General features: G+C 41.1%; 1 protein-coding gene across 1 annotated transcript in view; it reads right to left on the bottom strand.

Moving 5' to 3' along the window:
- Positions 1 to 6,187: 6,187 nt before the first annotated feature.
- The window catches only part of LOC141098537 (fibrocystin-like), a 167,952-nt gene continuing 150,938 nt past the window's right edge, over positions 6,188 to 23,201 (bottom strand). The window contains exon 10 of the mRNA XM_073586413.1: positions 6,188 to 9,098. Coding sequence (XP_073442514.1) covers positions 9,061 to 9,098 — 38 coding nt within the window. The 3' untranslated portion in view covers positions 6,188 to 9,060. The remainder of the gene's footprint in view (positions 9,099 to 23,201) is intronic.

The following is a 23,201-nucleotide window of genomic DNA, read 5'->3' as shown; positions in this document are numbered from 1 at the left end:
CCCAGTGAGTGACAAGAGACTGGTGTCAAGTAAGAAAATGAAATGTAAATTTTATTAAAGACCCCTCTCATCTCTCTGTATCAATCCAGATTGCAGCCTAACACAGCAAATCAAATCCTGTGCTCACTGGGCCTCGGGCAAGCGGAGAATCGTTTCCTCTTTATACTATTCCCTCCCAGTGAAATATTTTCCTGTTTAGTAAATGGAAATTGAAAATGCAAACTGTGTTCTAATCCAAAAGGAAAGCAGACCTGAGAAAACAGCATTTTAAGGATGCAATGTTATCATCTGGCTCAATGCTCTGTGCAAGCAATAACGGAGCGGAGATTATGACCTAGTCTTAATACTCTTTGTATTACATTTTTGTCATTAACCACAACACAATTGCTCTGTCTTTTTCTACGATCCATGGTCCAGATAATCCTCATCTAACATAATAACAGAAAGCTAGATCTGAAAAGGAACATTGCTTTAAAGTTCACCTGTTGGCTGCTCGTGGTGATGGCTTCCATTAAATCGGAGAATGACAGACGGATTCTTCAGTATTGCCCATTCGAAAATGTAAAGTTTATAGAAAAGGTTAAAAATGATACAAAAATTTTAAAAAAAACATACCTACATTCTCCTGCCTAGAGATAAGTAAAAAAATTAAGTGTAACTAAATTCTATTCAAATTTTACAAAAATCTGTATTCGTCAAAATGCTGAATTTTTTGTAATTCACTTCCGTGCAGATTCTGCGGGATTGCGGTCATTTTTCTGCACCATAAAAGTCCATCAAAATGCGAGAAAAAAAATAAAAAACCTGCACTCAGTTCTCCGCCCCTTCTGCTACTCACCATTACCCATTCAGACCTCATTGTATCTTTGGATTGGTGTAGGTGGCTTTGAAATCTCCATGGCCTTGTTAGGGTTAGGCTTCCAGGTTTGCTAGACCCAGGAAAGTTCTGCGCATGTACCTTCAAAAGTTGCTGACTGTAACTTCACAACGTGAGCTTCAACCTTTGTCTGCACATTCGCAGAACTCTCCCTGGCCTAGCAAAACTCGGAAGCCTCAGCCTATCGACCAAGGCCCCAGAGATTTCAGCACAGCTGATGCCAATCCAAACATGTGTTGAGGATCGGCCAAGTGGTAGTGAGGAGTGTAGGGGCTGTAGAAGTAAGCGGTGACAATATGTCACAACCATAAAGGACTCGGTTTCAGAGACCACTGAGGGTCAAGTGACTGATGGCCAGAGTGCCATCATCCTCCAGTCTTCAGACTCCATTGGAGCAGCAATGCTGGAGTGGGGGATGGATTTTGGTTGTAGGTATGCTTTTTTTGCTATTGCTATGGTGGTTTTCCACTTTTAGGTTAAAAAAAATAGGAACCCTTTAAGTTACACCTCTGCCTCAGTATAGAAGTTGGAACAAAATTGTTGACTTCCAAACAAAATCAAAATTGATTTATTTTTTTTGTAGTTGGGACGTAACTCCTGTGTCCCTAGCTGCAAACGTCATCCATGTTTTGGCTAGTCAAGTCTAGAAGAGGTCGAGATTTTACCTTTATTGAAAAAGTAATGTTTTAATAAAAATATTCTAAAACCTATCCTTAGGGGATGAAAACTCCTACTTCTTTCCAAAAAATCCACAAGTAATTTTTTGATATTTTATCAAATTTGACACGATCTTCTCTTGATGATTCCTTATATCGGGACTATCCCCAAAAATAACAATTGCTAAAGACACTTCATAGAGTCCAATGTTCTCATATTTTCTGACTCCCAAGCAAGCATGAAGTCAGCAGTTGTTGAAGCAAACCTTCTCATACTCTTCTTGCCAATTCTGCTCCAGATTTTTAATTGTTTTTGGTCCTTCTATGACTTCACGAATGAGGACTTCGTGTGGTCTACACTCGTGCGTTGGTTGAATGAAGATGGGTGGAATTTCATTAGGGACAAATTAAAATATAGAATAAAGTTCATTTGTTGGTTTCCGACTCCATTTTTGTAAATTCAGAACAATAGGAAATGTTTAATGTATTCAGCAAACTCATTGTGTGGCATCGTACAAATTTTATATTAAAGGATTAATTAAAAATCCTGACAGATACTGATATGAATGATTTTGTTTTCAGAGAAGTTCCAAGAAGGTTTGTTGCATAATGTTTGCATCTCATTTGTATGCGACTCTGCGATATTACTTTTGCATACGATCTGCATACATTCTTGAGTAGAATGTTCCTTTATACTCATAAGATGTAAAGCAGCCATTCAATAAAGCAAAAAAATTGTCAGGTGGAAAAGTTCTCACAATTTCCATTTACTTGCCCCCTGGAAAAACTACTGTGGGGCAATCTCAAGTTATGGGGGTAATTTCCCGGGCCGAGTTAACAGTACGTGCTTTTATGGTTTTTCCTTTGGTAGTTGATGGTTGTGTTCCCTTTCTTTTAATTACACTGTTATGTTTATGGAGCGTTCAATCAAAAAGAACCAATTATACCTTACAGGAAAATAAAAATATCTATCGTGCATGTTAAATCATTGAGGCTTCCAAGATGAGAGCGTTTGGTTCTAACTATAAGAAAATTGAATTGTCACTGTATATTCTGTGTAGACATTTGCCAAGTTGAATAATGAAACTTCTAGGCACCTTAAAGGGAGTTTCTACTTTAGTAGTATTCAATTTATGGAATTTATAGATCTCTATTTTAATAGTTAAAGGGGTTGTCTGGTCTAAAACTACAAGTTTGCGGTTGCTAAATGTGAGTCCAGAATCGTGAATCCTCATAGTCTGTGCACTGCAGTGAGGACTCTCTGATGCCGGCACCGGGTGCGGCGATCATGAAATAACAAATATACAATTTGCATACTTGTGGCCACATTCCGACTAGACTATTGTCCGGAATAGACTATTCAATGCAAGTGTATTGAGCGAAGCCACGGCCAACTAGTCGAAATGTGGCCAAGAGTATGCACATCGCATAGTTGCGGTCACATTACTGCCACTCCCGCCGCTGACACTGGACAATCTTCGCAGCACCACATTCACAAGGAGTGACTAAAGACTTGTAGATTTTTACTGGACAATCCCTCTAAAGGGGTTGTCCACTACTAGGACAACCCCTTTTTGAACTAAATGTTTGGCCCTATAAAATAAAAAGCAGAAACTCACCTCCCATATTGATGCCGTTCCCACGGTGTCGGCACTCGCTATCCCTGGGGTTCTAGTGGGGTGGTGTCACACATGACCCTGACGTCCATCCAGGGCTGTCATCACTGTCCCCATCTACATATGGGTGGAACATGAAGAGGAAGTCCGCATGGCAGCTGATCCTTGGCTTCTTCTTCATGCTCAATACGTACATAGGTGGAAACAGTGACGCCAACGCTGATTATGCACCAGGGTCACATGTCACAACACTGCACGAGAACCCCGGGGAGAGCGAGTGCCGACACCGTGGAAACATTGCCAGCACGGGAGGTGAGTATAGGCTTTTTCAGTTTGTCGAGACAAAATATTTAGTTCAAGAAGGGATTATCCTAGTAGTGGGCAACCCCTTTAAGGGTATTCTGTTCATGATCCTAATCTCCTGACTAGAGATAAGCATAAGAGAAAGTGTTTCTTGCTCAGTAGGCTTTGCATTACACAGACATAAGTGGTGTCGATGACGGTACAACCCCATAAACTAGTCAATATGCATGCGTGATTGGCAAATGTTGTGCACTTGTTACTTATTAGACAATGTTCACAAAAATTGATGATCCAGCATGGATGGCATCTTGGCAGTTGCGTGGGGTTGTAGCATCATTAGCACCATTCATATCTGATGCAGAAGTGATATCATATAACCCCTTTACATGCCTCGGACGATAGAAGCAACAGCATTTAAGTGGTTAGACAGAGGAAGAAGGCTTCCTCTGTCAGCTCATCACCTCTACTCCAATGCACTGTAATTGGTGGTGACCACGGGTTGCTCTGGCAGCCAGTGGCCTAACAATGGCCTCCATGACTGCCATCTCAGTATTCTTATCATACATTGCCAGTTATGCATGCACCACACCTTTTTACTCATTGTTTATGAGAGTAAACGATGATAGCCAAGTGTTTTACGATCTTCTTCAGTCCCATAGACTTTGTATAGAGGGATGCCTGACTATAAATTTCCAAAAATATGCAAAAACATTTAAAAAAATAGATTTAATTTTTTTTTTCTATTTTTGGACCATGTATCCGAATTGCTTGAATGTTTTTTATACTTACACTACCGATCAAAAGTTTGAGGTCACCCAGACAATTTTGTGTTTTCCACGAAAACTCATACTTTTATTAATCAAATGAGTTGCCAAATGAATCTAGTCCAGGCATTGACAAGGTTCAAAAGAAAGATTTTTATTTGAAATAATAATTTTCTCCTTCAAACTTTGCTTTCATCAAAGAATGCTCTCTTTGCAGCAATTCCAGCATTGCAGACCTTTGGCATTCTAGCAGTTTAATTGCTGAGGTAATCTGGAGAATTTTCACGCCATGCTTCCAGAAGCCCCTCCCACAAGTTGGTTTAGCTTAATGGCCACTTTTTGCGTACCATACGGTCAAGCTGCTCTCAAAACAGCTCAATGGGGCTGAGATCTGGTGACTGCGCTGGCCACTCCATTACAGATTGAATACCAGCTGCCTGCTTCTTCCCTAAATAGTTCTTGCATAATTTGGAGGTGTGCTTTGGGTCATTGTCCTGTTGTAGGATGAAATTGGCTCCAATCAAGAACTGTCCACAGGGTATGGCATTGCGTGGTAATACGGAGTGATAGCCTTCCTTATTCAAAATCCCTTTTACCTTGTACAAATCTCCCACTTTACCAGCACCAAAGCAACCCCAGACCATCACATTACCTCCGCCATGCTTGACAGATGGCGTCAGGCACTCTTCCAGCATCTTTTCAGTTGTTCTGCATCTCACAATTGTTCTTCTGTGTGATCCAAACACTTCAAACTTGGATTTGTCTGTCCATAACACTTTTTTTCAATATTCCTCTGTCCAATGTCTGTGTTCTTTTGCCCATATTAATCTTTTCCTTTTATTAGCCAGTCTCAGATATGGCTTTCTCTTTGCCACTCTGCCCTGAAGGCCAGCATCCCGGAGTCGCCTCTTCACTGTAGACGTTGACACTGGCGTTTTGCGTGTACTATTTAATGAAGCTGCCAGTTGAGGACCTGTGAGGCATCGATTTCTCAAACTACAGACTCTAATGTACTTGTCTTGTTGCTCAGTTGTGCAGCGGGTCCTCCCACTTCTCTTTCTACTCTGGTTAGAGCCTGTTTGTGCTCTCCACTGAAGGGAGTAGTACACACTATTGTAGGAAATCTTCAGTTTCTTGGCAATCTCTCGCATGGAATAGCCTTCATTTCTAAGAACAAGAATAGACTGTCGAGCTTCACATGAAAGTTCTTTTTTTTTCTGGCCATTTTGAGAGTTTAATGGAACCTGCAAATGTAATGCTCCAGATTCTCAACTAGCTCAAAGGAAGGTCAGGTTTATAGCTTCTTTAATCAGCCAAACATTTTTCAGCTGTGCTAACATACTTGCACAAGGGTTTTCAAGGGTATTCTAACCATCCATTAGCCTTCTTACACAGTTAGCAAACACAAAGTACCATAAGAACACTGGAGTGTTGGTTGTTGGAAATGTTGCAATACAAACCAGAGGTTTGCAGCTAGAATAGTCATTTGCCAAATTAACAATGTATAGAGTGTATTTCTGAATCATTTAATGTTAGCTTCATTGGAAAAAACTGTGCTTTTCTTTTAAAATTAAGGAAATTTCTAAGTGACCCTAAACTTTTGAATGGTAGTGTACACAAACAAGAGATGTTACAAAATAATAATAGTCATAAAGTAATAAAAGTAACAAAAATAATGCAACAACAATAACGTAATAAGCGATGCAACTTTTTCCCATCTATATTTATTAAAGAAGACAGGTCATTGATGTGCAGCTACGGAGGCAAATGAAAAAGCGCTTGTCCGTCCATTCATAGGACAATGTCACAGCATTCACCATCCCATTCACAGCATGGCGCGTGCAATCCAAAGGACGCAAGCTGCCACCAGGGACTTGCAAATAGGCTCCTCAAGAAAGCGCCTTAGGAGCTGTTCATTAAGCTCAAGCATTTTTATCTTTTTTTGGGGGGGGTTAGGGCCTCCTGATGGTGTCTTCATTTACAGCATTGTAAATCAACCTCTATCACTGCCGTACAATATTCTAGGTAATTCTCACTGAAGCGATTGGGGTCATAATTTGTAAGAACATGAACAAGGGCAAGGAAAGTCACCGTAGACTCGACGAATGCATGGAACCACGCCGTGATTTAATGCTTTGTGTATGTTAATTGCTGGGGAGAGACATCAAATTACAAACATTGGTAAAGTCGAAAATGAAATCTCACAATCTTGAGCAATATAGTGACCCTCCAAGGTGAAAAATTTGTTATAGACATCAATGGAGCCCTCACGTAAAACCATTTGTTTCTCCAAAACAGGTGGGAAGTTTCCATGTTACTTACTTTACATATTTTGAAATATTTGACTATATAATCGTACACATTTTTAGCAAATTTTGCAAATTTATTTAAAGTACATAATTTTTTTTACAGATTTTCAGTAGGTCACAAACTTCATTTTTTATAGATACTTTGGAAAACGACAATAAATCTTTAGGGCTCTATGTAATATATGGCTATATCCCATAATTGCCATGTAAAGCTGTATCTGTAAAATGATGACAATTGCATAATAATAATCTAATTTTCAAAAGTATCTGATTTTTACGGACTGCCCAGGAATTTCTTGATGGTTGGCAACCAAACAAGTCAACATTCAGGGAAGTATTTACAATTTAGGTAATGCTTGAAGGCCCAGACCATATAGTAGATCATTCAGGACATTTTTATTGGGGTCGGAGCTCATTTTCTTTTCTGAAGAGCACTGAATTCCCTGATTTTCATCATAGGGATTATACAGTATATAGAATTTTGCCTCCTAAAGCCACCACTATAGAGAACTTCCACTGAGTCATAGAGAGTAAGAGGTCTATGACCATTTTATACTATAGACTCAGAATGTCATCACTTGACTGGTGCAAGACGAGTTACAGTTGTTTTCAGGGACTTCAACATTGATGTCCTATTCTAAGTTGGGGGGGTCTGACATCGGACACACGCCAATTATATTATTGAAGGGGACCTTTCAACAGGACCATAGACCAAAGTGTTGTGAGTTCATTCTCCCCTTCACCTTTGATGTCTGATGAACTCCCTCTGCTGGTGAAGAGAGGTAGTGAAATTGATTGGGATGGGAAGAACCTGTCATCTGAACAGGCGGAGTGTGATTGGACATCTGGAATTTCTGAGTGGATATAAGGCAGCCGACGCCCTGCAGGGCTGCTGGTGATCCTTTCTGCTCTGAGCTCTGGCCTCCAGTTTAGTCCTGTCTACTAAAAGCTAAGTTTTTTGCCCTGCTATTATTCCATGAGATTTTGTCTGGTTTCCTTAGTGTTTGTATTCAGCCAGTCCTGGTTGGGACTGACTGAATTCCATTTTTGTCTCTGATCAGTTGATCTCTTCGCTCTGTTTTCAGAATATACCTGAGTGCTGATATAGTGATTTTGAAGTCTAGCGACTTCAGGGCCTTTTTTCCCTACCAGACGGTTGGTACAATTTTGGTAGGGTTTTTTGCGGATTGCAGCCAGCATCTTTTCTGTCCTGTCCTTTTCTGTCCTGTCCTACCTAGTTAGTTGGGCCCCATCGTTTGCTCAGCCTGTCTTTCTGTCTGTGTTTGTGTTTTCATCTGTTTTTCACCGACAATACATGTTGGGGGCTGTCTATTGCTTTGGGGTCTGCTCTGGGGCAGTTTAGATTTCCCCTTTCCTTCTTTAGGTTTATGTAGTTCTCCAGCTGTGACGAGGGGTCTAGGGCACCGTAGGAACCCCCCACGGCTACTGTTAGTTGTGGTGTATAGGATCAGGGGTCTGCAATCCGATAGCTACCAACCTCTCCGGTTTTCTGGACTTAGCTTGTATTTTTGTTTTCTCCTCCTCCGGTGACTCATTCATAACACCAAAGCACCTCACAGTCCACCAAGGCTTGGTTTTAAAAGAAGTTCTGGAAGGTTCTGGAGTGGCCGTCACAGTTGTCAGACTTGAACCTCATAGAAAATTTGCTATGGAATTTGAAGATATTGCAGCAGCAAACCCAAGAATATTAGTGACGACGTCCTACTAGGAATATGCTGAAATTCCTTATGGTCTCTGTACTCATGTCTTCCTATCTAGACAAGGAAACAACACCTCCCTATGGGGATTCAGAAAACACCTAAATGTGGAAGGTTTGAAGAAGCCAAGTGTTCCATATAAGGGGATTCCAAATTTTCTCAAATAAGGCAGATTCTTATATTTGTTTTCTGCATGTAGTGAGTAGGGCTCTCAAATTTCGGTGGTTCGAACAATGACTGCCATAAATCTAAATGTTTACACCCTGTGTGTTGTGCTTACCCCAACATCCAAGGGTTCTTCATCAATTCATTCATCATAACAGGATATCTACAGCCTTCATATTTGTAATTTCTGCTAATGTTCAGTGATGAGCAATCAAATCTATGTTATGGATCTCTAATGAGTGGTCCAATGTGATCCAAGATTGAGACGAAGATGGGATTATTGGGTGGGAAAATTACCTGTGACAGGTCTCCTCAACATGAATGTGGTCATCTCCCAGTTACATAAATCAGCTGAAATGGTATGCACATCTAATACAAGCTTATTATCCAAACAATTACCTAAAAAAGGTTGTTCACGTGTCCTGAGATCTAGTGGATAAATCCATGCTAGTACTTTTACCCCAATATTGTCAAACCAAGATGTAGATAGAAAATATAAATTGAAGAGAACAACAAAACTAATTAGAAGTCTTACACACAGGTGCATCAAACGACACAAGGTAAAACATCCAAGATTACCCAAAAGTTTTGTCTCAAGAAATGATGAAACATTTATTTCTATGTGGCTTCATTTTTCGATGTTGGATCTTTGTCATCTTCTTGGTGTCTTTCTTGCTTTTTCTTTGAGTCCTATGGGAAAAAAAGATTTGCTTACTAATTTTGGTTTGCTAATACAGTCAGAAAACCTTGATATTATATTGTTACCTTGAAAATAAAATTTGGTATAAGAACTAAAGAAGGAAACAAAAAAATAAAAGAGCTAACTATCAACTAAAAAGGGGCAAGTGCCACATTTTTTACTATGTGGTTGAAAAAAAGCTGTAGGTTTGTATAAATGTATGCTCCTTGAAAGCCAGTCTGACCTTGGTTAACCAAGGTCAGACTGGCTGACCAAAATACAAAAGAATTTAGTAGGCACAATCATAGACCTTCAAAGTCCAGCAGAAGACAACCCCATTTGGAGGTGGATGTGGAGACAATTACTTGTCATTAAGGTCTATATTATATGGTGGGATCACAAAAAAATATTAGACCCGAATAATTACATGACCCTTGAGTGCAACTCAGATTACAGTGATATTCGAGTTGACATGCACATGTTCTGTATAGATAGGGTGTGGATCTCTGATATTATTTTTCCCTGACGGACTAAATTATCCTAAGTTGGATAAAGGTGTTAATATTGACCCAATAATTTTTCTGTTGATCATCCCTTTTCAATGGGTTATGACTTTTCTTAAAAAATTTCCAAACTTGGTAAAGTTCACCCTGTTCATTTATGTTTTAAATGGGACATTTGGTCTAATACTAATAGGGTCAATCCTTGGTGTCTACAATTTTATCAAACATATTTGCAAACCCTATGTCAAAACTGCAAATCATTAGTGCTTCATTGGCCCCATTATATTGTCTAGAATCCAATCAATGTTGAGAGAGGCGCAGACATCGTAACCTTGTGTACCAATGAACTCGATTCCGACAATGAACTGTTGATTTTGTTACCGGTCATCCTCTTGCAATGGGCTTGGAGTTTTGTTGGAAAATGTCCAAAATGGGAAAGAGTTACCCTCTTCAATCTTGATTTAAATAAAACATGTGGCCTCATACGGTCAATCATTTATTTTCCTAGGGGTCTACAGCATCATCAAAAATTTTTTACAAACCCTATGTCAAAGTTGGAATACCTCAGTGCTTTCTTGGTCCCACTAAATTGTCTAACATACCATCCACGTAGACAGAATCATGGACGTATCCTGACCCATCCATATCCTGGATAATTCACAGTTATAATCCGACAGATCTTCTGTCGATCTTTCTTCCTGTTGACCATACTTAGCACTAATCTGGACCCATTACATCACTATAATTCTTGATATGGATATTAATCACGATCATATTCCACAGAAAAGCCTTCATATGCCCAATATTGCCCTGTACCGTGCCGCTTCCTTTTTAATTATTACATTGTAGGACCCATGGGAACTGTAGCTCCCGCCAAGCCATAGTATAATGAAAGTTCACTTTGCACAGGTGTCAAGGGACAGTCCCAGCCTCCCGCTGAGAGTTTATAGACAGAACTAAGTCAGCACACATTATGTGTCAGAGCCAACATCAGACAGAATCAGTTTCTTTGATCACAGACCTCTACAGGAAGCTTAGATCTCAGACAAATTAGATAAAAATGAATTTATAGCAGATCTGTATCCTCGGGCACACACGGCTGAATTCTATCTTAGGAGTGGCATGGTAAGTATCAAAACATATAAATTGTAGCATTTCCTTTCTTTATGTCTTTCTGATATATTCTAATTGAAATCAGAAGTCGAAACTTTACTTGGATCTCCATTTGTCTGGTAATTAATTCCGAAACATAACACAAACTGTGAACGTGCCGTCAAATTGAGTGACCACCCGTGTGAAAAAGGAAAACACTACAAATATAAGCGACAAAAAGTATTATTGTTTAGTTTATCAGGTTAGCAGATGTGTGACAACCTCTTCTCTGACCGAGAAATATGCTCAGGACAGTTGTCACTTCCTTGGTGCATAAAGGCATAAGGGTCTTAGGCTACTTTCAGACTTCAGTTTTTTAAATCCGGCGGGCTGCGGCGAAAAGTTGTCAAACCTGATCCGGTAGAAGCCGCAGCCTGCCGGATCATCTGTTGAGGCCGGAGATGGTGCAGGAGAGGGAGAGGGCGAGAGAGTCTCCTTGGCATGCGCAGTGGAAAAAAGCGGTCCGGCGCTGTCAAAAAACGTTGCAGGGAACATTTTTCGCAGACGCCGGACAGGCATTTTTTGCCGTATCCGGCAAAAGCTGGACACGCCGCATGGCCATCAGGCGCAAAGCGGCGATAATGCTAGTCTATGGCAAAAAAGCCGGATACGGTGGCAACCGGCGCTGGATCCGGCTTTTACATTTTTCGCCACATCGCGCCTGATGCAGAAAAACTGAAGTTTGAAAGTAGCCTTAGAGTGTCCTACTGAAGTTTACATTGAGGCCACTTCTTGGTGTATACATCCAATGTATATCCTACATGGACACCGCTAGGGAGCTACACTGTGCCATCTGTTGATCAAAGGAAAAGAAGCTTACCGGGCCCCTGACCCTGAATGGTATAGTGCAGTCTGCTGCTCTATTAAAAATTGCATCAAAGGGGTTGTCCACTCAAAATCGATAAGTCTGGAGTCACTATGTGTGGGGCTGCAAACTAATGAGTCCCTTACCACACACACACACACTGTGTGCTGCAGGGATTTGCCGGTTTCAGACCCAGGACCGGAGGGTATGTATGAGTTATACATACTCCAGGCCAGTGGGCACGGCTTAGCTCCATGCATGGGTATAGAGCGAGCCCACTTCCTCTAGCCTACCACGCCCACTGGATGGCCACGTCTCTAGACTGGGTGACGCCTCACTCAATACAAGTGTATAGAGCAAGGTCACGTCCACTAGACGGGCCCTGTCCGGGAGCATGTATAACGCATACATACCCTCTGGTCCCGCAGAGCACAGTGCGTGCACTTAGGGGATTTATAATTATGTAGTCACATAGAGTGACTACTGACTCATCGATTTGGATCGGACAACCTGTTTAATCATTTACCCAACATATACCAGTCTGAGCGAGGCTAAAAGGACACTCTTTTGGCCTCTGCAAGATGAATGGGAGCCTGTGGGAACACTTCACAAGTGCATCAGCAAGGGAAAGTGCCTAATGTAGTGTGTAAGTAGCCTGACTCATCAGGAGGGAAAAAGAGCAATTCATCTCTAATCCTAAGAACAGAGATCTTAAATGCGTGCCATCGCTCCATTTATCCTCTGTTTCTCCCATCATGGGGCTTTATTGTATAGGCATATTGGGTGGTCATAGGTGATACATTATTATGACTTTGAATACAAGACGAATATCTTCCAGACCTAGCCTCCCATGCAATATTGTCCTCAAATCTGCAGCAGAACACAATCCCAATTGGACATGACTTTAGACCCAATTACTTGCCATTAGGGTTTATTTTTTTTGCTTCCTGGGTCCAAAAATTCACAGTAAAACATTGACCAAAGGACAAAAATAAGATCTGAAGAGTTTAAAAACTTATTTCTTTTGAAGTAACAAGTTATTAGCCTTCACTAATCAATTCAACATTGTTTCCGACACTATCCAATGCATCTACTTTTCATTGGCTCATCATGCAATAATTGACATTAACAGAAGGGAGCGGCCATTGCATGGAATATCGAAACAATACCCAGATAAGGAGGCTTATCAAGTAGTGGGATGGATGAGACCAAAAACATTTCATCCAGTATATAAACTGTTGACGTACGGGTGAAATTAAGGTCAATTATGTTGATAAAGATGGTTTGCATGATGGAAAACCTACAAGAATATAGATTGTTTTTTGAGTTTTCTGCCTTTCCTTTGTCCTTCATCTTGTTGATTTTGTCTTTTTTCTTAGACTTTTGTCTTATTCATGCTGCTGAGTTTTTTTATTCTAATTTGATGACTTGCTGGATTTAGTTTCTGCTTTCATCACTTCTTCTAGCTAGTTCTTCACTTCTCAACTTATTACTTCCTTTGACCTACCAACTGATGTCCATCTGTTAACTCACTGCTTTGCTACTTCCATCCTGTGCTAGTTGCCTTCCCCCAAGACCATTTCTAGACACATAACATGTATGACTGGCCATACTCATTAGATAAAACCCGTCCCATATTTTGGGTAATCCTTATTTTAAAATTGAACATCTTGTTTTCGATTGCCAATAACGCCAAAAATGATGAACATCAAAAATTTCATCCAATCCATTTGATTTTTCTAAAATCAGTTTAACCACTTCATGACATGCGCCGAAGGAGCTGCATTCCCACAAAGCGCTGTGTGTACACGGCGCTCCTATTTCTGGTTACCACATGTCATCACACAATGACCGCTCCCCTGCATCAGCGATTGCTGTGATTGGCCAATCACAGTGATGTGACAATAAAGTTGTTAAAAAAAAAACAAAAAAACCACGTGACATACTGTGATTTGTGGTATCCTCTAGTTAGTACCGAGTAGCGCCTTATAGGAAGAGAGGTAGCGCATTAGAGTAGCGGACGTCGCAGTGTTAGTGGCGTCTGATTTTTTTTTAGAAAAAAGAATAATAGTAGTTAGCACAGAGTAACTTTATAGGCAGGGTGTTAGTGCATTAGTGTAGTGGACATAGCGGTGTTTTGAAAACGAAAAAAAATAATAGCCCTGAATAACTATTCGTAGGGAGGCAGAGTTTTTATTTTGCAAAAAGAATTGTGCCGCCGGGTAATTTCTTAGCTAGTGCATTAGGGGAGCGTATGTTGCAGTGACGTCCGTATTTATTTTTCAAAAAAAAAAAGAATTGCTTACGTTGAGTAAATTTTTAGCTAGTGCATTAGGGGAGCGTACGTCACAGTATTAGTGACGCTGGTTTATCTTTTGCAAAAAAAAAAAGAAAGAATAGTTAGTGCCAAGTAACTTTATAGATAGGGAATTAGTGTAGTGAAAGTCACTGTAATATTTTTGATTCAAATTTTTTTTTTATACATCTACTGATTTTTCCTTTCTTCTAAATTTTTCCCTTTTATTCTTTCTCTACTTTTTATAATAACTAGCACTTTTTACACCACACGCCCCACACAATACGCATGTAAAAAGCACCACTTCCACACACATCCCCAGTGTTTTGAAGTTCAAAATAAAAATGGCCCATTCGCCAAGAAGATGCTGTTCCACCAGAGGAGGCAGACGCTTTCCTTACCTCTGACACAAATTCAATCAGTGAGGAAGATCCCACATTCTTTTATTTCTCTTCTACCTCCTCATCTAGTGAGGAGAGACCCCAAGCATGGCGCCTTAGGACCCAGGCAATCCCTACAGCAATCGATTCCGTATGAACACTCCCCGAAAATTAGCAGCCTGTAATTCTGGATTTCATTGGCAGGATCCAATTTGATGTTACTGGTCTCACTGAAATTGACTTTTTCAAATTCTTTTTCAGTGAGGAAATAATAAATCTTATTGTGGCCCGGACAAATTTGTATGCCCATCAATTTTTCACCCAAAATCCCACGTCATCATACGTGAGATGGACCCCTGGTAATGCAGCAGAGATGATTACATTTTGGGGCATTGTGCTGCATTGTACAGCACACCGGTATTCTGCATGGCCATGACAAGGACACGATTTGAAGCGGTCCAAAATTTTACATTATATTGATATAACGTCCTAGCTGAGACGATCCTAACTTTGATCATCTATATACAATTTGGCCAGTAGTTTAACACTTCAGCAGAAAATTTGCTAAGACATGCAACCTCCAAAGGGACATCTCTATGGATGAATCTCTGGTTCATTTCATAGGGAAGCTAAAATTCTGACAAAACCTGCCCAGTAAGAGGGCCAGGTACTGTACAAATAGTACAAGCTGAGCGATTACACCTCAGGGTACATCCAAAGATTTAGGGTCTGCGAAGGGAAGGACTCTTCAAGACCCTCTCTCTCTGCGGTACAGTTGCATGCAGCACTGAGCGAAAAAACCAGAAAGGTCTCCCTAAGCCACTAATTGGACAAATGCTGAGAAAGGGCGAAAGCAGAGCCCAATGCAGCTACAACAAAAGGGATGTCCTTATCTTGACCACCATACACTGTGATGACAGCTCCCTTATCACTGCCCGAGGTACCACAACATAAGTCCCAAATCCTGATTGTATCTTAAGGGGGTTTTACACATAGCGATATCGCTCGTGATATCGCTATAACGTCACCGATTTTGTGACGTTTGTGACGTTTTGTGATACTTACCTCCGACCGGCTCCCCCGCTGTCCATCGCTGATCGCGCGAGAATGTCCGGCTCCATTTCTCGTCGGGCGCTTCCTGCTGGGCTTACTGCTGGCGCTGACGAGTGACGCGTAGAGGCGGGCGGGAGGACGCCAGGATCGCTGTGTGTGAAAGGTGAGTATCGTGCGCTGCGTCGCTGCTGCATCGCTGTGAGGTCTGCCTGTGTGACAGCTCACTAGCGATCATTTAGCGATGCACCAGCGATCCTGACCGGGTCGGATCGCTGGTGCATCGCTAAATGTAAAGGGGCCTTTAGATTATAATAAGTACATGGGGGGTGCCGATCTCCCAGATCAGATCCTTGATCCATACAATGCCATGCGAAAAGTTAAAGTATGGTACAAAAAATAGGCGGTGCAAATTGTACAGACGGCATGGTACAATGATTTTCTACTATTCTGCAGGCAATATGGGGACCTTCCCTCAGTTTCAGGAGGTAGTCATCAAAGTCCTAATGTTTGGCACTCAGGAAGTTGAGGTTCCCAGTACTTCTAAAACGGATGGTGCCTGTATCATACCAGATCAACATTTTCTAGCAGAAGAAGGAAAGATCACATTATAAATTCATACACTAGTAAAATCAAAATCAAAAGTATTACTAACATTACTAAAAGTATGCCTCTAGATAAATTCCTTCAGTGGTGTAGTTTCAAAAATGGGATCACTTGTGGGGGATTTCCACTCTTTAGGCACATCAAGGTCTTTCCAAATGCGACATGGCAGACCATTCCAACAAAGTCTGCAATCTAAACTGTCATCATTTTCATCACATATGGGGTACTCAGGGGAAATTGTACAACAATTTTTGAGGTCCACTTTCTCTTGTTACCCTTGTGAAAATCGAAAAATTGAGGCTAAAAATACATTTTTGTGGAAAAAAATTTGATGTTTTTTACCACCTGGGGGTGCAAAGTTATCACCACACATCTGGATAAATCCCTTGGGGGGGTCTAGTTTCCAAATTAGAGTCACATTTGTGGGTTTTCGCTATTTAGGCACATTAGGGGCTCTCTAAATGTGACATGGCGCTCACAGACCATTCCATCAAAGTCTGCGCTCCAGTCAGTCCTTCCCTTCTGAGCCCTGCTGTGTGCCCACAACAGTGGTTTTCACAACATGTGGGGTATTGGCATAATCTAGAGAAATTGCACAACACTTTTTAGAGTCCATTTTCTCCTTTTAACCTTTTGAATATAAAAAAATCGGGGCTAAAATACATTTTTGTGGAAAAAATGTGATTTTATTTGTTTTCACGGTTCAACATTATAAATTACTATGAAGCACCTGAGAGTTCAAGGTGCTCACAACACATCTATATGAATGTCTTGTGGGGTCTAGTTTCCAAAATAGAGTCACATGTGAGGAATTTCCACTGTTTAGACACATCAGGGCTCGCCAAACGTGACATAGTGCGTATACACCATTCCATCAATGTCTACACGCCAAACTGTCATTCCTTTCCTTCTAAGCCCTGCTGTGCACCCAAACAGTAGTTTTCCATCACATAGGGGGTATCGGAGTACTCAGGGGAAACTGATCAAAATTTTTTGGGATCCATTTCTCTTGATACCCTTGTGAAAATAAAAATAAAATGGTCCTAAAAAACATTGTAGAAAAAATATGAATTTTTTCATTTTTATGGCTCAACGTTATACAATATAATAATTCGGGGTTTAACGTGCTCACCACACATCTAGATAAATGTCTCGTGGGGTCTAATTTCAAAAATAGTGTCACATGTGGGGAGTTTCCAATGTTCAGGCACATCAGGGGCTCTCCAACTGTTCACGTACTCAGGAGACATTGCAGAATGATTTTTTTTGGTCCATTTTCTCCTTTTACCCTTGTGAAAATAAAAAAAAATTGTGGCTAAAATATAATTTTTGTGGAAAAAAAAATATTTTTTACTTTCACGGCCCTACGTTATAAAATTCTGTGAAGCTCCTGGGGGTTCAAGACGCTCACAACACATCTAGATAAGTACCTTGAGGGGTACAGTTTTCAAAATTGGGTAACTCTTGGGAATTTCCACAAAATGGCGTCCTCTCTCTACTCCATCCAATTTTGACTTCATGAAGTCCTTCCCTTCCGAGTTTTGACGTGCACCTAAACAGTGGTTTTCCCCAACATATGGGATATGGGGTATTGACGTACTCAGGGGAAATTGCTCAACAAATTTTGGGGTTCATTTTCTCCTGTTACCCTTGTGAAAATAAAAAAATTGTGTCTAAATTGAAATTTTTGTGAAAAAAGTTAAATGTTAATTTTTTGCTTCCACATTGCCTTAGTTCTTGTGAGGCACCTTAAGGGTTAATAAACTTGTTATTTATTAACTATTTTGTGTGACAAAACTCTCTGGTTTAAGGGCATAAGAATGAAAATTTTGAAAATTCCGACATTTTCAATATTTTCACAAAAATTTCCGATATTTTCACACCTAAACGCAAAAAATAGCAAACAAATTTTACCGCTTTCACGAAGTACAATATATATTGAGCAAACATTCTCACAATTGGTATGATCCAGATTTATTACTTACTACCTCATATAGTGACACTGGTCAGTAGAGTTGAGCGATTTTGGTCGGATTGGGTCTCGTGAAACCCGACTGAAACAAAATTTGAGTCGGATGAAACTGGTCCAACTAGGGCAAAAAAAGTCGGAATTTCGTCCGAAACCCGACCCCAAAGCAAGTCAATGGGGAATAAAAGTCGGCATTGAGTGGATGAATGTCATCCGCTCAATGCCGACTTTTATTTCCCATTGACTTGCATTGGGGTCGGGTTTCGGACAAAACTCTGACTTTTTTTGCCCTAGCCGGACCAGTTTCATCCGACTCAAATTTTGTTTCAGTCTCGGTTTCACGAAACCCGATCCGACCAAAGTCGCTCAACTCTACTGGTCAGTACTGAAAATAAATTGGCCTGGTCACGAAGGTAAAAGCAGGCTTGGGGGTTAAGGGGGTTAAAGTGTTTTTGATGTTTCTAGCCAAATTGGATTTGTTTTCAGACCATTTTTTTTCTGGCATATAGAAGATGGACAACTGAACTGATTCCCAGGAAGTTCAAGAGGGTTTCATCAAATCTAAACCCTTTCACATAGAAGAAATCTCGAGAATCTTTTTTTTTTTTCAGCTCCACCAGTAATCTGATTATTTTCTTGGGCTAAGTCTTCTCTGCCAAGACATTTTTTTTCTCAGAGGTAAAGTAGTAAAACACCATGTCCATTCTTCTGTAAATCATGGATGACTCAAGTCTGACAAGATAAAAGTGCTCCTACAAAATGACTCTTCCTACTCAATTTTGATGATGGAAAAGGGTCCCAGGATTCCCCTTTATGACCTCTTATGAACTCTTTTAAGAGGACATTAGTCTCCAAACATTTTTTCATAGAAGTCCAACTTTAATTTTTTCATAGATTCATCCATTATGTTTTTGATATCTATTTGTACATTTAAAAACATGAATAGGTCCATCATGAGATTATGCAAATTTGAAAAATTGAGGAATTTTACCTTTTCTCATTCTAGTCTATTATTTTGAGCAATTTCATATTTCGGAATCAATAGTATTGCATAAATTAGGATATTCCGATTAGGTTTATGCCGTTAAAGATTTATATTTTGGGAAGGATAACAAAATAACTATATATTATGCCCGCTGGCCTATCTATCATTTAGAGAAAAGAAGTAGATGAACTATATCAAATACCAAAATGAAAAAAGTAATCATGTGAGTAATCCATGAGCTCGTTTTAAATTAAATTTCAAAAAGGATTAAAAAAATACATATTAATGAATATTACTCACGATCAATTAAATTAGTTTTTGACTTGCTCCAAAAAGTTTATAATAGAAAAAAAATGATGGCACAACGTGGAAATTTTTAGAATGTATTTATGAGGAATAGAATTAGAAAAAAGTAAATTGGCTCCATTTAATAATGCATTTGCTCTTGTTTTGTCTAGTTTTTATTTTTGTTTTTCACTTGTTTTTATCTTTCTTATATTTTGAGCCTTTTTCTAAAGTCAGGTTCACCCTTGGAGTGATTATACGTACATATGGGTTTTTTGTGCAACATTGTAAAAGAGTTAAAGACAAAAATAAAGATAATTTTTGATTTTCACTATATTCATGAACCATATGTGCCATTTTGAAGAATTTGGTGCAAAAAAAAGTCAACGAATACCACAAGTGGGTTTACTGCCTAATGCAGCCTCTCTTTTTTTTTTTACAGAGAAGGCGCAATCTATAATTTGCCACTCTTTTCTACTATGGTTTCCCATTTTGAAACCGTCTGTAGGTTCACTCTGCCTTTCTTAAATAGTTTAGCCCAAAAACTGTACAACATATTTAATGTGCAGGCTGAAACAATCTGTAGAGAGGTGAACCTAAATTGTATTTTTGCCTTTGCAGCAGCTATCTGGTACTACTTGCTGCAATTCAATTCATAGTTTTATACACCAATATTGTCATGTCCTATGACTTGGTAACAATATGGTATTGTATTGCATTGTTGCTATTGTGTTGCTATGCAATAAGGTTTGCCTTTTAGAAGTTTGCCTTACCTCCATCCCTGTCTGACTCCTTATCTCTGACTACTACCTTCTTCCTCAAGTAAGTCAGTGTCATGATCCAGGACGGGGTTTGCTCCCTTCCCGTCCTGGTCAGGTCAGGGTTAATTGGATCTGCCTCTTTCTGATGCAGGGGCGGCTATTTAGTGGTGTTACAGCCTAGATCCGGTGTCGGTGATTAGAGTTGAGCGAAACGGGTCGAAAAAATTCAAAAGTCGCCGACTTTTGGCAAAGTCGGGTTTCATGAAACGAAACCCGACCCTAGGATGAGGTCGGCCACGAGGTCGGCGACTTACGCGCCAAAGTCGCGTTTCAAAAGTTTGTTTTGCGCTCTTTTTCAGCCAATCAGGATCCACGGACACTGTGGGCAACGTGATGACATAGGCACGGGTCACCACCATCTTTCAGAAGGGCATGCAAGTGATTGGCTTGCTTTGGTGGGCGTCACAGGGGGTATAAAAGGGCGTGCACGCCGACCGCCATCTTACTTCTGCCGATCTTAGTATAGGGAGAGGTTGCTGCTGATTCTGTAGGGAGAGCATTAGGCAGGGAAGAAGACAAAAAAACTGCTTCTGCTGCTAGCGATTTGGCCTGCACAACACACCAGTCACTGTGTGTGCAGTGCAAGGGGAGGCTATATAGTGGTGTATCAGTGGTGTTGGTTGTTGGGCTGCCTTTTAAGGCTTCCTGACAGGCTGGCATTGCTGTTTACCCACTGCTCCGCAAACTGCTTTTTTAAAAGCAATCCAATCTCCCTTATCCTCTAGTCACTTTTGTCACAGCTGTGCCATCGAGCCTGTCACATAGCGCTCAGATATTCATTGGGCCTCACACAATCCAAAAGTGTCCAGTGTCCAAAAGTGTGTGCAGAGATTCAAAATCTCCCTTATCCTCTAGTCACTTTTGTCACAGCTGTGCCATCGAGCCTGTCACATAGCGCTCAGATATCAGTGGGCCTCACACAATCCAAAAGTGTCCACTGTCCACAAGTGTGTGCAGAAATTCAAAATCTCCCTTATCCTCTAGTCACTTTTGTCACAGCTGTGCCATCGAGCCTGTCACATAGCGCTCAGATATTCATTGGGCCTCACACAATCCAAAAGTGTCCAGTGTCCAAAAGTGTGTGCAGATATTCAAAATCTCCCTTATCCTCTAGTCACTTTTGTCACAGCTGTGCCATCGAGCCTGTCACATAGCGCTCAGATATCAGTGGGCCTCACACAATCCAAAAGTGTCCACTGTCCACAAGTGTGTGCAGAAATTCAAAATCTCCCTTATCCTCTAGTCACTTTTGTCACAGCTGTGCCATCGAGCCTGTCACATAGCGCTCAGATATCAGTGGGCCTCACACAATCCAAAAGTGTCCACTGTCCACAAGTGTGTGCAGAAACTCAAAATCTCCCTTATCCTCTAGTCACTTTTGTCACAGCTGTGCCATCGAGCCTGTCACATAGCGCTCAGATATCAGTGGGCCTCACACAATCCAAAAGTGTCCAGTGTCCAAAAGTGTGTGCAGAGATTCAAAATCTCCCTTATCCTCTAGTCACTTTTGTCACAGCTGTGCCATTGAGCCTGTCACATAGCGCTCAGATATCAGTGGGCCTCACACAATCCAAAAGTGTCCAGTGTCCAAAAGTGTGTGCAGAGATTCAAAATCTCCCTTATCCTCTAGTCACTTTTGTCACAGCTGTGCCATCGAGCCTGTCACATAGCGCTCAGATATCAGTGGGCCTCACACAATCCAAAAGTGTCCAGTGTCCAAAAGTGTGTGCAGAGATTCAAAATCTCCCTTATCCTCTAGTCACTTTTGTCACAGCTGTGCCATCGAGCCTGTCACATAGCGCTCAGATATCAGTGGGCCTCACACAATCCAAAAGTGTCCACTGTCCACAAGTGTGTGCAGAAATTCAAAATCTCCCTTATCCTCTAGTCACTTTTGTCACAGCTGTGCCATCGAGCCTGTCACATAGCGCTCAGATATCAGTGGGCCTCACACAATCCAAAAGTGTCCAGTGTCCAAAAGTGTGTGCAGAGATTCAAAATCTCCCTTATCCTCTAGTCACTTTTGTCACAGCTGTGCCATCGAGCCTGTCACATAGCGCTCAGATATCAGTGGGCCTCACACAATCCAAAAGTGTCCAGTGTCCAAAAGTGTGTGCAGAGATTCAAAATCTCCCTTATCCTCTAGTCACTTTTGTCACAGCTGTGCCATCGAGCCTGTCACATAGCGCTCAGATATTCATTGGGCCTCACACAATCCAAAAGTGTCCAGTGTCCAAAAGTGTGTGCAGAGATTCAAAATCTCCCTTATCCTCTAGTCACTTTTGTCACAGCTGTGCCATCGAGCCTGTCACATAGCGCTCAGATATCAGTGGGCCTCACACAATCCAAAAGTGTCCAGTGTCCAAAAGTGTGTGCAGAAATTCAAAATTCCCCTGTCCTATAGACACCTTGTACCTTGTTTTACATTACTATATAGTTTGTTGGATTTTGTCTACATTTCTACCAAAAATGAGGAAGGCTGGTGGAAGAGGCCGTGGAATTGGGCGGGGGTTGACAGCTGGTAATAATGGTGTTGGTGGTGGATCTGATGGTAGTGGCAAGAGCAAAATAGGACCGAATGCAGGAGGTGCTGACCCTGCGTCATCGTCTGGCTACATAAGGCCTCGAACTCTTAGTTTTCTAGGAGTTGGCAAACCGCTTTTAAAGCCAGAGCATCAGGAAAAAGTTTTGTCTTACATTGCTGACTCAGCCTCCAGCTCTATCGCCTCCTCTTCTTCAGTTGTAAAAAGTAAAAGCACTGAGTCGTCATTGGAGGCTCATGTTCATGAACCACACCTTTCCTTGTGTCCTTCACCCCAACCAAGATTGAAGGATGATGCAGGCCATACTACTGATTACTCCATGGAGCTGTTTTCACATACCATGCCTGGATTATCAAGTGAAATGGTGAATTACCCAGGCCAAGATGAATCTGACATGGAGTGCACTGATGCACAGCCGCTGATGGATGATTCTGCTGGTACATTCACTCAGAGCACTACATTGTCCTCGCAGTGTACAGAGCCAGATTCTGACCCTGATGATACTCAGGTGCCCCTTCCCGCACACTATACCACCATACACGGTGACACAGAGGAAGGTGCACATGACATAGAAGAGGAGGTGATGGATGACCCAGTTGTTGACCCAGATTGGCATCCATTGGGGGAAGAGGGTGCTGCTTCCAATAGCTCAGATGAGGAGCATCCACAGCAGACATCGACATCGCAACAGCTGTTATCTGGCAGGCCCGGAGCACTCC

This window comes from Dendrobates tinctorius, unplaced genomic scaffold (genome assembly GCF_039654945.1).
Source record: "Dendrobates tinctorius isolate UK_male_01 unplaced genomic scaffold, ASM3965494v1 ptg000093l, whole genome shotgun sequence".
Classification (NCBI taxonomy): Eukaryota; Metazoa; Chordata; class Amphibia; order Anura; family Dendrobatidae; genus Dendrobates; species Dendrobates tinctorius.
This window is presented reverse-complemented; position numbering and strand designations above follow the sequence as displayed.